This window comes from Musa acuminata, chromosome BXJ3-4 (genome assembly GCF_036884655.1).
Source record: "Musa acuminata AAA Group cultivar baxijiao chromosome BXJ3-4, Cavendish_Baxijiao_AAA, whole genome shotgun sequence".
NCBI lineage: Eukaryota > Viridiplantae > Streptophyta > Magnoliopsida > Zingiberales > Musaceae > Musa > Musa acuminata.
In genome coordinates this window covers 32,265,444-32,279,900 of record NC_088352.1, presented here as the reverse complement: position 1 = coordinate 32,279,900, position 14,457 = coordinate 32,265,444, and the positions used below count along the sequence as shown (strand labels likewise).

Here is a 14,457-nt window from a genome sequence, read left to right as displayed (position 1 = left end):
ATATATGTGCAATGGGTGAATCAGGGGAGGTGTATCATTGTTGCCTTTTTGTTTGCCTTTTGTACGAAGCCATATGAGCTTCTCTTCTTTGAGTTCAAATCATACGACAATGATTACTGTCTGTGTGTGTAAATGCCCAAATGCATGCACCGTTCGATAAAGATAGAAAGCAAACACTTGGAAGATGTTGCTCTTGGGAACCCATGTCACAAGTTTGGATGGCCATTGTGAAGATATATAGCATTAAAAGACCCAACTGTTTGATAACACTAGGCCTGTGCCATTAGTCCATGAAGCAACTGAAAGCAACATACCATCTCTATTGTCAATGCAATACGATCTTATAGCATTCATTAGCATGATGTTGGCCTAATAATTTGAATTATGAGAGTCAAATAACTGGAATGTAACTATCGAGTGGAAAACACAAACAAGCATCAGACAATATGGCCTCGTCAAAAGCCCACACTGATGTAACTATCGAGTGGAAAACAACAAACACAAACAAGGAAATATGATTGAGTTCCTTCCAGAATCCAAGAACCAGTCTCTAGTCATCACACTATAAACAAGATTAATCTCCAACTTAACTTTGTACCACACCCTAAATATAATGAGAATTCTGTTAGGAGAAATAAAGGTGATAAAAGAAGGTTCACACACTCATTTGAGCAAGTCTATCTACCACCAGGGGGAGAACACTTTTAATCCTAGGAACTACTGGCAACCTCCACAAGCGACACAACTAGTCCCTATAAATAGTAGAGCTGCTACAAGAAGGGGTGAGAAAATTATAGAGAGATTTGGGAGAGATGTTTCCATTAGTAATCTGGCTTCCAAAGCTACCAATCATCACATGGTTTAAGAGATAAATTCACCTAATAGATTCTCACAACCAACTCCTTCCCAAAGCAGGAATACAAGTTATCCAAGTCTCATCACAAGTGTCTACAAAAGTTGGCAAGAGTTTAAAAGTATCAAATATAACCAAGGATCATAGAACACATAAACGATATAATCAATAATGGGGAGGTCACCATGGAGATGACGGAGTGTAGCTTCTGACTATTGTGGTAAGCCTAGAAAAAAAAACCATATGACATAACGATACAACAGGGACTTTAGAAGGAAAAAACAAAGAAATAAAAGAAACGACAGAGAAAGAAAGAAGTCTTTAACCAAGAAAACTATCCACAAAAAAAAAAAATCATCCTCGCCTCTCTTCTTCTTAACAACTTGAATCTATTTTTTTTAATTTAGAGTATTTGAATTTTGATTAAAAGGCTAATAAATATTTTAAATAATAATTTAAAGGATAAAACTTAAGAAGAATCCACAAGAGCATAATCATTGTCCCAAGATAAAAGTATAATCCTTGCATTTGGGATTGATAGTTTGGAATTAATTGAGAGATTCAATTGGTATTATCCCTCTGATAAGTGTAAATCAAGAAATAAAAATATAACCGATGAAGAAAATAAAAGAGGAGGAATATTTTGTTCATCTACAATGATTTTAATTGAGGTTGTTTACTTTCAGAAAATTAATTGAGCATAGATACTATAACTATCAAAAATATTTTTTATTAAAATTTGAGTTTTAAAATATATTTCCAATAGTCAGCTCTATTAGTAGTTGCTATTGGATTTTAGACAATAATTCATCATATTACCAATGACATTCGGAAATTCCTCTAACTTGAATGCCTACAAGAACCTCCATCTATCTATCTAGTGGTAGTTTGAACATAAATAACATGACCAAAGTTTAGGACTTCTAACTTAACGTTTGTTAGAGGAAGAGGTTGAGATATGAGATGGAAATAACAAGAGGTTCTTCAACATCAAACATCTCAATCATAGTTGTATTTGCATGCGCATACGACTCCAAATTCGGCCCTCTCATCAATGACTCGTTTCTTTGGAGCACAGCAGCAACACTGGTATGGCATATACATATAAAGAAGCTCAGGGATTTCCAGTGCACTTGTTTGTTTGCCAGATAATTTAACATCTTTGTATAACTATATAACCATTTGTGCCACATCTCAATCACTACTCTCTTATCAGTTCCTCACACATCTGGAAGAATGTGCTGCCACTGCACTTGGTTATTTACACGGCAGCAAAATCTATAGACAGGTTCACAATTTACAGGTGTGTGCTTAAAACTTCTAAATCAAAATGCCACTGTCCGGTTACCACAAACAGGAATCCTCCCTTCATATTTTATAAAACCGTTGCATAGAGAATGAAAACAACAACAGACGTCTGTGACCCATCAAGTGCTACTTATTGCTGAACAGGAAGATATATGGAAGCAAGACTTAATTTTCCCAGTACTCCTCCGTGAATTGCTGATCCTTATGTATCATTGAAGTAGACTATGCATCAATTCCAGGGCCTGGATACGCTGGCAGACTCAAAATTCGTTTATCCAGCACAGGGCTTCCAATGGTGAAGTGGTAAAGGCTCTGGAACTCCAACCCTTGCAGACCAAGAACCTCATGAACTGCAAAATAATATATCAAAATTTAATGGCAGTTATTCCAACTTGCGATTTTATAAACTTTGGACATGCATCTATTCTTTCAACACAAACAAGAAGCAATTGCTCTCTAATGGAATATATTTATCAATTATATATTCTCATAATGCATGAGTAGTTATCAACGTAGAGGAGAGAACTACTCTGTTAACTATTCAGAATCCCTACTATGTTGATGACTGCCTACAAGCTCAGCTACAATTGGCTCTCTGGCAAGAAGCTACTGAAGTAGAGCTTATAAGACGAAGGTCAGGATAGCTAAACGAGGAAAGGGTGCGGGATCATGTTTTCATGTGGGAATGGTGACTATCTCTTAGCTCGAGGAAGTACAGATGTTTATATAAGATTTTCACAACATGTGATGATTACACATTTTATACACATAAGCTTCTTTTGTCGCTCGCTACTAGCAAGGTAATTGGTGCAGGTGCAGAACTATGCTTATCCTGATGCAAAACATATGAGGTAGTCCCAAAGAATGAACAGAAAGGGTACTCTAAATACCTTGTGATACTAATTTGTTTCTGCCCTTATGCTGAAGAAGGTAAACTGACCAATACCGGACATAAATAGAACTCTATGGATAAGAATAACAACCAGACAAATGACCATGTTGTGTCAATCTCTAAATAAGTCGGTTACTAAAGGCCTAGAGGCTTGCTAAATATATCTAGATGATCAATTCGAACGCTTTCCGCCAAACAGGGAACTAATATTTATGTTTTAACTTTTTATTCATATGAAAGAATCACATGTTATTTACAATTTCTTCACTTTTTATGGTAAAAAATGCACTGAGATTAGAATTATCATAAAACATTTTGTTCATCTTTCATATCCCTGAATGATCAATAATCACAATTTGAAAAACTATACCTACACATAGCCAAAAGCAATGAAGGAAGCATCAGCATCTCAAGCTCATCCTGATATGACTTGAACTGTGATACATGAATTATGTCATAAATATGTGCATTGAGGGGAAGAATTAGATGGTGTGCAAGAGGCCCAAAACATTCCCACATCCAAATGGTCAAATGGGTCCATAAAATGACAAGCCATGTCATAGCTCATAGATCTCATTGATAATACAGTCGCCAAAATCATGTCTGTAACTGCAAACTGCCGGTCCTCGTGATGTTTCAGTCATTAATTTACTTCATCATTGTTTGTTGCTATTGATTGTCACTTAAATGTGTTTAGCCACTTATCATACTTAGGAATTTTACATCTAGCATGTTTATTGTCATTGTACTAAGAGCATAAACAAGTAAAGAAGTTTGCAATTGCCCCTTGGAATGATAATGTGTTGTAAAACCACTTCACCCTAAGTAAGAATCCCAACCATGTGTCGGGCTTCTCTCCCACTTAAAAGTGCAAGTTGGTCTCCAATTCACGATTTAGAACCTCAAACTACCAATCAAGCTAAGTGTGTCATGTTTGTGCTCATAAACTTAGTTCCTTATAAAAACAGAATTATCTTCAGAAGATAGAAATAAATACCATGTGGTGATTGCACACAATGGCATGCCATGTAGCTTTATTATATGCCAATTAAAAAACTTTATGACTTGTCTTGCACTGTAAGGATGCAAATGAGGAATAGAGTGAGCATGTTCCGTCAAACCTTTTGTTACAACTGCAATCACCAACTTGTCTGAAACCTTAAGGAGACCTTAAATGAAGTCGGCCACTCATACTTGCCCATTGGTAGACATCATAATGTCAAACATGTTTGCAAACATCTTTCCATATATTAAGGCTTATAGGTTTTCAAGTTGCCCAATGGGCGGCTACAATCATTTCATGGAAATCTGTCAGGCATGCTCAACTAACAACTATTTGACCTTTAAATTGAAAGAAGGTAGTGGAATGATGTGATTGAGAGATAGGGAGTGTCTTCAACCCCAACACCATAATCAAGGGGTCAATGTCAATAAAAGCCTTGTGGGGTCAATGTACAAATTCCCCAAATTCCCTGGCTACAGGAAATTACTTCTTGTGGCGCAAGAACAAAGATAAAGGGTTTAGGGTATAATACATTTGGAACAAATAATAGCTTCCCTAAGTTATCAAAATCAGGAGAAAAGCACCCAATCCATACTACAGTGGAAAATATACAACGAGAATCGAAGGTAACTTACAAGGAAGATTACAAAGAAAATGGGTTGAGAACACAAAATGTTACGACCTGAGTTTGATGGGTTCTGGCCTATCAACTTCATTTGGCCCAAACCACTGGTCACAATACTTAGGCTGATATTGATAGTAATACACTCATCAAACCTTTATAAGTCAATCTTAGTCTTGCCCACTTTCGATATAAGACTAATCGAAAGGCTTGACATCCTCGTCAAGGCCCAGCATAGCCCAAATCAAACCCTAGCATGGTGCATGTGAACCGTCGCCCAGTGATGGTTCCACGTCGTGACGAATCCTCTTCTAACTCTATCCACGGGTAGCCCTTTCCTACTCGAGCCCCTCACCATGCCCTAATAACTAGATTGACTTTAATGCCAAATGTCACGACCTTGGGCTAACTGGCCTATTAACTTTGTTTGCTCAAACCACTGGCCAAAATGCTTAAACTGAAGTTGATAGTAATGCACTCATCAGACCCTTATAAGTTAATCTTAGAATTTTCCACTTTCGATGTGGGACTAATCAGGGTGTTACACAAAAACTTCAAGAGTATATGGCATAGTAACCAAATAAAATTTGGTATAAACCAACTGGAAAATTTGTACAGATATAAAAAGAGACCTAAGAAACATAAAGGAAATAGTCTAGTATACATACCGCTATATGATGTAATCTATAAAAACGAAAAAGGTAAAGAAGAAATAAAATAAATAATCGAACAAATCAAAGGGGTAGATGTAGATAGATGTAGATAATCGAACAAATTAAAGGGGAAGATGTACGTACCGGTCCGACAGGCCAGCGGTACGCGGACCGCCCGGTACTGTAGCAATGCACTGTAGCACAGTGCTCAGTACACCGTACCGTACCGGTACCGAGCCCAGGTCGAAATACCGGTATGGTACGGTATTGCGAACCTTGATTAGAATATTGTAAAAAATTCATAATCTACAAAAAAAGCAACTAAACAAGTGACCATACAAAAATGTATTTAGGACAACAAAAATCAATACAATTATAGTAGAAGAAAATGAAAGAGATTTTGAAGTTAATGTACCTAAAAAAGATTTTGATACCTTGCTAGAAGAAACCTTACTAGTAGAAGTTCGTTTAAACATTTTAGACAAAGAAAATATAGAAGAAGACTTTCAAAGCTTAAGTTTAGAAAAAGAAACACAAAGAATAGAGGAGTCTGAGAAAAAGGACGTTGTTAACTTGAATTTGGGACTAGAGGAAGTCTTAAAGAAATAATGATGAATGAAGGAGAAGCAAGCTCTAGTAAAGTAACGTAAGAACCAAGGCAAGGAGAAGAAATAGAATATAGGTACATTTGATGAGGAAAGAATGCCCCTAGTATAAATTTAGACAAAATACCCATACAACAATGGGAGGAAGAGTTAGACGATTGGGGACAAAGGTTAACCTCATCATTAGAACTAGACGATTCATTATAGCATTGTAAGAGGATCATTAAGAGACATATTTCAAGAATATAATGCAAGTAAGCATATATCCTATCTAAAAGTTGTTGAAAAAAGGAATATACAACTGCAGATACAATTTGCAAAAGCCATAGCAATAGGAGAATGGGTAACAGGAGATAAAGAAAAAACAAGGGCAAAGTGTGTAGGATATCTATAAAAAAATAAGATGTTGCAATCTAAGTACTCTGGAAGAATATTCAAAAGCTTACCTAAGTTATCTAAGTCATGTGAAGCATCTAAACTAGGAGGAAGATTACAAAGAGACTGAGCTAAACACACAAAACTTTCAGGAGTATTTGGTAAGGTTTTTAATCTCGTACCATACCGATGTACTGAGAATTGCTCGGTACAGTATAGTACTGACGTACCGAGCGATACGCCTAAAATAGGGATAAATCCTTCCAAAAATACTTGAAAATAGGAAAAAAGAGTTGCATGTTTCAGCTGAAAATGATATTTAAATTTATAAAAAATGGAGTCATTAGAAAAGAGTTAACTAATGACTCAACATCAAAATCTGAAATCTATGGTTCATCCTATCATAAACTGATTTTTTTTAAAATTATCTTGCAATAATTCCTGCATGTTTTAGCTGAAAATGATATTTAAATTTATAAATCTGAAGTATCGGACAATGACTTGCATCATATTATCTTCCTGAAATCATTGTTAAGACAATTTTATGTACTGTTTCTAGAATTTCAGCAGCTTTATGCTTTCATTTCAATTCAATGAGTTGCAGTAATCCTCTTCGAGACTCCATCAACACTTGTTCTATGTCAAATTGCTACCAAAAATTCTTGGTTTAACAAGAAATTCTAGCAATCAACATCAAAAGCTGAAATCTATATTACCACTCGGTACAAGTCAGCAATGGTCAAAATTTCGACTGTTATCGCCCGATACGAGACCAAAAACCAGATACCACCCGGTAGCAGGCGGTTCACGTGTCTGCTGGCGGACCAGTATGTACCGTCCGATATTAAAAACCCTGACTATTTAGCATAGGACAAGCTATAAAATTTGCCAATTAACTTATGCACAAGTAGGCAAGGAAGATTACAAAGAGACCAGGCTAAACACACAAATTTCAGAAGTATTTAGCATAGGACAAGCTATAAAATTTGTCAATTAGCACAAGTATGCGAGGAAGTAAGATTATTGAAGGAGGGACAAACTTTATTCAGAAATAGAGGATTAGGATTAGGAATATGTAAAAAGTTTGCATACCATGAACCATATGAATTCGAGTGTGAAAAACCAATGCAAAGGAGAAGACCATATACAGAATACAAGAATTATAGATTGAGTAAAACTAGTAGGAAAAAGGTTACTTAAGAAGAAATATTATAGAAGATCAAGCAACAAACATTGTAACCTGGGTGACATCTGTATAGAAGAAAATATGAAAAGAAAAGTAAATGCTACTTATGTGGAGAAGAAGGCCATATAAAACCAAATTGCCCATAACTAAAAATCCCTCTAACTATGTAGAACTTCAGCAGTTAAGGCAAGAAATAGATCCTGATTCAGATAATTCTAACATATATAAAGTAGAAGAAATAGAAGATATAGAAGATGATGCAGGAACAATTTAGTTTATATGTTATTTGAATAAATTTTATTAGTTTTGAGATATTTTGCATCTGTCATAAGTTGCCACATGGCAACATTGCCTCAAGACGAAGAAAAATAAAACAAATATAGAAAAAGTGGAAGAAATCAAATTCATTATTGATAGAAATCAAATTCTAATGGAATGGTTCCATTGTCCACATGCGAGATGTATGGAGGTGTAAGGCCCTCGTCCTGGGAGTTCGCTCCTTAAGCCAAAGCGAGTCTGATAGTTATCCAAGTTTTTTCTATTATCTTTCAGTTATTATATCTTTTTTTTCTCCTTTTTTCTCTCTCTATCATCATAAAGAAATCCATTGCCACTTGTCCTACATCATAATGGCATCAAAGCTTTTGGTTTAGCCAATATGTTCTATCATTAAGGCTGATCTAAATCTCGATTATATGAACTCGAGTCGAGTTCCTACACAACGAAAGTGTATGATGCAAGAACAATTTAGTTTATATGTTATTTAAATAAATTTTATTAGTTTTGAGATATTTTGCATTTATCATAAGTTGCCACATGGTAACATCTATTCAAGGCGAAAAAAAAAGAAAACAAATATAGAAAGAGTGGAAGAAATCAAATTCAATATTGATTGAAGATTACGAATCTTGATTGGAGTTCTTAAATATTCATCTTTACAAAGATAAAAGTCTATCAATCAATAATATCATCAAAAAAGAAAGATTATCGCTCAAATCAAGTCAAGGATATTATCCTCTTCGAAGGAAGAAACATATCATATATTTGATTTGATATAATTATAATATTTCTTATTTCTATAATTTTCTTTTGATCTTTATACTTAAACCTATAGAAAGGGGCTAGAACATTGTAATGCATCAATTAGAGATAAATCAATAAATTGAGTTCTTTCCCACATTATGTGTGAGTGGCGCGAGACCATATTTGTTTTCCAATTGAATGATTCTATTATCTGACTGTGAGATGTTCGAAGGTGCAGGGCCTTCATCCTCAGAGTTCACTCCTTGAGCCAAAACGAACCTAATAATTATCCATGTTTTTTTCTATTATCTTTCAGTTATTATATTTTTTTCTCTTTTTATCTCTCTATCATCAAAAAGAAATTCATTGCTACTCATCCTACATCAGAAGATCTAGAGGAAATAAACCTTTTAGAATTAATAAATCCAAGAAATTATATAGAAATAGCATAAAGGCAATTAATAATGTAAGCACAAAAAATTGTATATTCATAACCACTATTATATTTTAGACTGAGGAATCGGATTATGCATGGTACAAAAACATCTAGTACCTAAAGAATATCTCATAAATTAGATAACACAAGTAAAATGGTAACATGTGACAATACACAATATGATTACGAATATTTTTATAACTAATATATTAATACAAATATAAAATACAATATTCTATTTTCCAAGAACATTAGTTGTAGAAATACCTAAAGCAGTATTATTAATATTAGGAATAAATTTTATACAATCAATAAGAGGCCTATACATAAGCAAATGAATAGTAACTTTATTCCCAATAACAACAAATATAGTGGCAAAATAGAAGAAAGATAAGACACGATAATAGAAATAATAGAAAAGGATAGAAGAGATAGGACAATAGGAATAAATCTTGCGATTAATTAGGAGAAAAGTAATATAAATGCTAAAATAGATATAATAAATCCAAACATTACCATAATAACCTTAAATATAAATCCTTTAGACGTGAAAGAATTTAATATACAAATCAAGGAATTATTTGAACTAGGAGTAATTAGAGAGAGTAGAAGTAGGCGTAGATCAGCAACATTCATATAAGAAATCATTCTAAGATAAAATAAGGGAAGCTGCGACGAAGGAGGGAAGAGAGACGAGGGATTAGGGGTGCTAGGAGGAGGAGGGAGGGGGAGGATAGTGCCAAGGGGTTTGCAATGAAAGGGGGGAAGACGAAGGAGGGAGGGAGAAGGTTGTGTGCAATGGTGGAGGAAGAGGAGAAAGAGAGGTATATACCGGGAGCAGAAGACGTCGTTGTCGCTGCCATCATTCGTCGATGGAGAGGAAGGTACAACAGCCATCTCTCAAATCGAGGAAAAAGTCGCAGCGACAAGAGCTCACCAAAGAAAGACATTGTCGCTGCTACTATCATTCGCTGATAGAGAGGAAGATAATCGTTGCTTGCCGAGGAGCAGTCGCTAGAGAAAGAGACTAATTTGCCGTCGTCACGATTACGGCACAAATACGTGGGGAGTGGTAGGGATGAGATTATTCTCATCTGGTTTAACTGAACCAAAGATTCAAATTTATTTGACTCGGGCTCGACCCAACCTGATTTTAATCAGGTGGGTGCCTGGCTCGCCCAACGCCTAGGCTAAGGTGCTCGGTTGAAGTTGCCTGCCCGGCTCACTTATCGGGTGCTCAAGCCTCACCTGACCTCGCCTAGGCACCAAGCGAGCACCCAATGACTTCACTGGTTCAGCCTATTCTCTTTGTAATCCTCCTCCTAAGTTACCTTCAATTCCAGTTATATATTTTCCTATGTAGTATGGATTGGATGTTTCTCCTGATTAACTTAAATAACTTAGGTAAGCTTTTGAATATTCTCCTAGAGCACTTGGATTGCAACATCTTTTTTTTTCTAGGTATCTTATATACTTTGCCATTGTTTTGTCAATATCTCCTACTACCTATTATCCTATTGCTATGATTGTTATGAATTATATCCAACTTCTAAGTAAGATATATGCTTATTTACATTATATGCTTGAAATATGTCTTTTAATGATCCTCTTAAAGAGCTATAAATAAAGTCTCTTAATAACGAATCATCTTCTAATTGTAAGAATGATAAGGTTAACATTTGTCCCCAATCTTCTAACTCTTCTTCCCATTGTTTTATGGGTATTTTGTCTAAATTTATAATAAGGCATTATTTTCTCTACAAATGTACCTATATTTCATTTCTTCTCCTTGCCTTTGGTCTCCTAGAGCTTGCTTCTTCTTCATTCATCATTATTTCTTTATGACTTTCTCCTTCAAATTGACAGATATCTTCGTCTTTGAGTTGGGACTCCAAATTTCTTGCCAGGATGGGTTTTTCGAACCATTTCTCCACTCAAATCCTAACAAAGGACTGTTGACCCGCCTGGACTTTAGATGCAGGTGGGGTTAGTCCAGCCTGCTACATGGGGTACTAGCCCATTAGTGCAGCTGCATTGTAAAATGATACCAGTAAGGGAATAAAGAAGGCAATGCTTTCTCTGGTCATAATGTAAATCTTCTCACCAGAATAAAAAGAACTCATGATGCCAAAAATATGAGAAAGATAGCATAAGTTTGCTTAATCAAAATTACATTTTTGCTTCACGATCTCTATAAGAGTTTTTAGTTTGAATTTCTTCTAAAATTTTATCATCTTATGTTCTCTCTGTCATTTTCCTAACAATATCATCCATAGGACTGTCCCTTAAGTTTGGTGCATGAACTCCATAATCATATGCATGACACAAAAGAAAAGTGTTACATATGACACGGGACATTATGTAACTAGATTTGACCTATAGATTAATGGTTCTAGAACTCTAAATGACTAATACCGAGTAGTCATAGATAGATAACTTCCACATAAAATTTTAGAAACAAAAGCCCCAGCGAATCTTGGTCGAAGGTATACCATGACTAAACTAGATATAGTCTTTTCCAACATCTCATTTTTGTTTCTGCTCCCAAAAATATCTTCTTCTATCACCTTAATTTGTTTGCTAGAATCCATAAAATAAAATATGTGCCTTGGGTTAACCATAAATAATTGCAACACAAGTTATAACATCATGGAATCCACAACAGTCAAATACTGAACAAGAACTGTATCATATAAATGTAACAAGCACATACCATCATCATCAAAGTAGCAACCAATTCCAGTAGCCGATATCCCAACTGCATGTGCTTCCAGGTATAGTACTTGACCAAGAACTCCAGTCTCCCAGAACAGACGAGGATACATCCATGCACCCTTTTCATGCAGAACTGGCTCAAAACGAGCAACCATGCCTAGGCTAAAACACCCATCTGAGGCAATGTCCTACACTTTAAACAAAGGTTAAAGGTACAACGAGCTCTGAAAAGTTCCATTAATTCCTTAGTCACAATGTTTTGAAAAGTGGGTCCATTTCATTTCCTGAACATCAAGCATGGGACAAGACGATTCAAGAACGATATTCTTCCATACCTAAGCTAATAGGATGGAGGTGGAGAAAATTATGGCAATTAAACAAAGAATAATTAGTTTCACCATACCTGATGGCACGAAAGTTGTTTGGCAAGCTCCCGACAGTCTCCTCGTGCAAGCCTATAGAGAGGAAGCCCAGCAGGGCAACCTTCCGGCCTCTCCCACTCGAACTCTGACCTCATTGCACTCTTTAGACGGTCAAGATGCTCCTCGTTCCGCACCAAGAAGTACAACCCCTTTGGCAAGTCCCGGACCCTATGAACAAACAGTGCTGCATGCACCTCTGCATCCCATGTCAGGACTCTGAACGGCAACGCGAATTGCTTGCCCTGCTTTTCTCCGAGCCCCAATTCACCGGAAGGAAGGCAATGAAGCAAGATCTGGTAGAAGGTATCCTTCTCCAGCACATGCACGCCATCCATGTCGACAGCACTACGCCGCTTCCTGACCACCTGCCGGACCGTCATATCCTTGTAGAGATCAGGTGATATAAGCGGGCTCCTATGGAATGGATTCACAGAGAACCCCTCACCGTACGTCGGCGGTTTCTTGACGGCCTCGGCCGTCTTGTAGATCACGTCCCAACAGACATGGTCCTTGCTGAGGGAATTGGGCTTGCCGAGCCACTCCATCGCCGGTAAGCGGGATAACGCCAAGGCAAGCTCGGCATAATCGACCGAGGGTGGAGTCTCGCCGAAGGGGAAGATCAAGAGGGCGCAGTCGGGGTGCTGAGACTCGACCCATGGGAGGCGGCCACGGACAAGGCGGTCGGGGAGTCTGTCGGGGGGAGGGGGATTGGAGCGGTCGAGGCCGAGGAGGCGATGGAGGTCGTCGTGGCCAAGGCCATCGAGGAGGCAGACGTCCCAGCCGAGAGTAGCGGCAGAGACGGCGGCGGCGGCGAGGGCGTGGCCGACGTCATGGTTGCAGTATCGAAAGGCACGCTCGCCGTACTTCCAGGCCTCCCGCCAGAGGATGGAGGAGAAGGCGAGGAGCAGAGATCGGTGGAGGGGGAGGTCCGGCGGGGATATCGAGGCGCGGAGCTCGAGGGAGTGGTCCTTGGGTGAGTAATGGGCCAAGAAAGAAGAGGAAGAGAAAGGAGGAGGAGAGGAGGGTTGTTGTTGCGAGAGGGGAAGAGGTGGGGAAAGGAGGTGGGACTCGGTGGGGTGAAGGTTGCCGCTGGACGGGTTGACGCGGAGGGACCAGGTGGAGAGGCCGGTGGACTTCCAGGCGGAGAGGGAGAGGGAGTCGTAGAGGAGGCGGGAGATGGAAGCATGGGAAAAGGGCTGCGGCGGAGGAAGGGAGGAGGAGAATACGGAGTGGTAGAGAGGGGAGTCGTCGTGAGGTTCAGGGGGAGAGTGGAGAAGGGGGAGGAGAGGGGAGGAGAGGAAGCGGAGGAAGGGGTTTGGCTGATTGGCCCAGTCCAGGCCGCGCGGGCCCCGGGCGTAGCCCCCCGTCAGCGAGTGCTTCGTCCTGTTGTGGTAACGCGTCGCCGCATCTACAGCAGCAGCAGCAGACGACGACGACGACGACGATGACGATGATTCCTGTTGGTGTTGGTGTTGGTGCTGGAGTTGGGGGGGCGAGGGAGTGATGGGATTGGAGGACATGGCGAAGGTTGTGGTGGAAGAAGAGAAGAAGAGATCCCTTCTTCTTCTTCTGCTTCTCGCTGCTGTGAAGGCGGAAAAGGAGAGGGGGATGCGGGTGGTAGTACCGGGGAGGGCGAGGGCGAAGGACATGTCGCCCTCCTTCGCTTGCTCTGTAGGCCGCTTTATTTGATGAAAGTAAGCGGACGAGCGGAAGGAATCGAGGTCTAGATTGGAAGGGGGTGGAAGGTTCCGTTGGTCCGGTGCAGGGTGGTCGAAGCACGTGAGTTCCAGATTAAATTGGGCTCTCTCACGTGTGCTGCCTATAAAGACGGTTGAGAATTTAATGCAATAAAAACGATTGAATTTACATAAATCTATTTTCTTCGTCGTAAATTCTCTATCAATTGATGGGTAAAAAATGGGTGATTTTCCAAATAACAGCCCTATATTTTGGACTTTTTTACTGACAACCCCCTATTTATATTGTTCTATCTTTTTTAAATACCCGTAATATCATCCAATCAAATAATAATAATAATAATAATTTAGTAATGGTCCAATATTTTCGAATGAAATCATCATATTTTAGTTCATTAAAGCAATTGATTAATAAGGTTATAGTTTTCTAATTTAGTAACTAGGGACAAATACATTGTGACTGTAGCCAAGTTAATTTAAATCACTATCAATCTTAATTATTAACTTTATCATATGCCTTCGGGAGATAATTTATTTATTTGAGAGTTTTTTATTTATTTGACTGAAAATTATAGTGGTAAATTTCAAAATAAGGGATGACAAAATCCCTTTTTTCTACTTATCCTTAAATTTAGGATTTGAGATTTTATAAGATGATGAGAGCCTA

General features: G+C 38.2%; 1 protein-coding gene across 2 annotated transcripts; it reads right to left on the bottom strand.

The window, feature by feature from the left end:
* Nucleotides 1–2,082: 2,082 nt before the first annotated feature.
* Nucleotides 2,083–13,844, bottom strand: LOC135636851 (uncharacterized). Of its 2 annotated transcripts, XM_065148948.1 has the most exons (3): nt 12,075–13,838; nt 11,670–11,859; nt 2,083–2,511 (listed from the first exon to the last, which is right to left on the bottom strand). In XM_065148948.1, the coding sequence occupies exons 1-3, from the start codon at nt 13,740–13,742 to the stop codon at nt 2,384–2,386; spliced, it is 1,986 nt and encodes a 661-aa protein (XP_065005020.1). In that variant the 5' UTR covers nt 13,743–13,838; the 3' UTR covers nt 2,083–2,383. The 2 variants fall into 2 exon arrangements, with proteins under 2 accessions (XP_065005020.1, XP_065005021.1); XM_065148949.1 differs by lacking the exon at nt 2,083–2,511 and having other exon boundaries at nt 11,688–11,864; nt 12,075–13,844.
* Between the last annotated feature and the right edge of the window lie 613 nt (nt 13,845–14,457).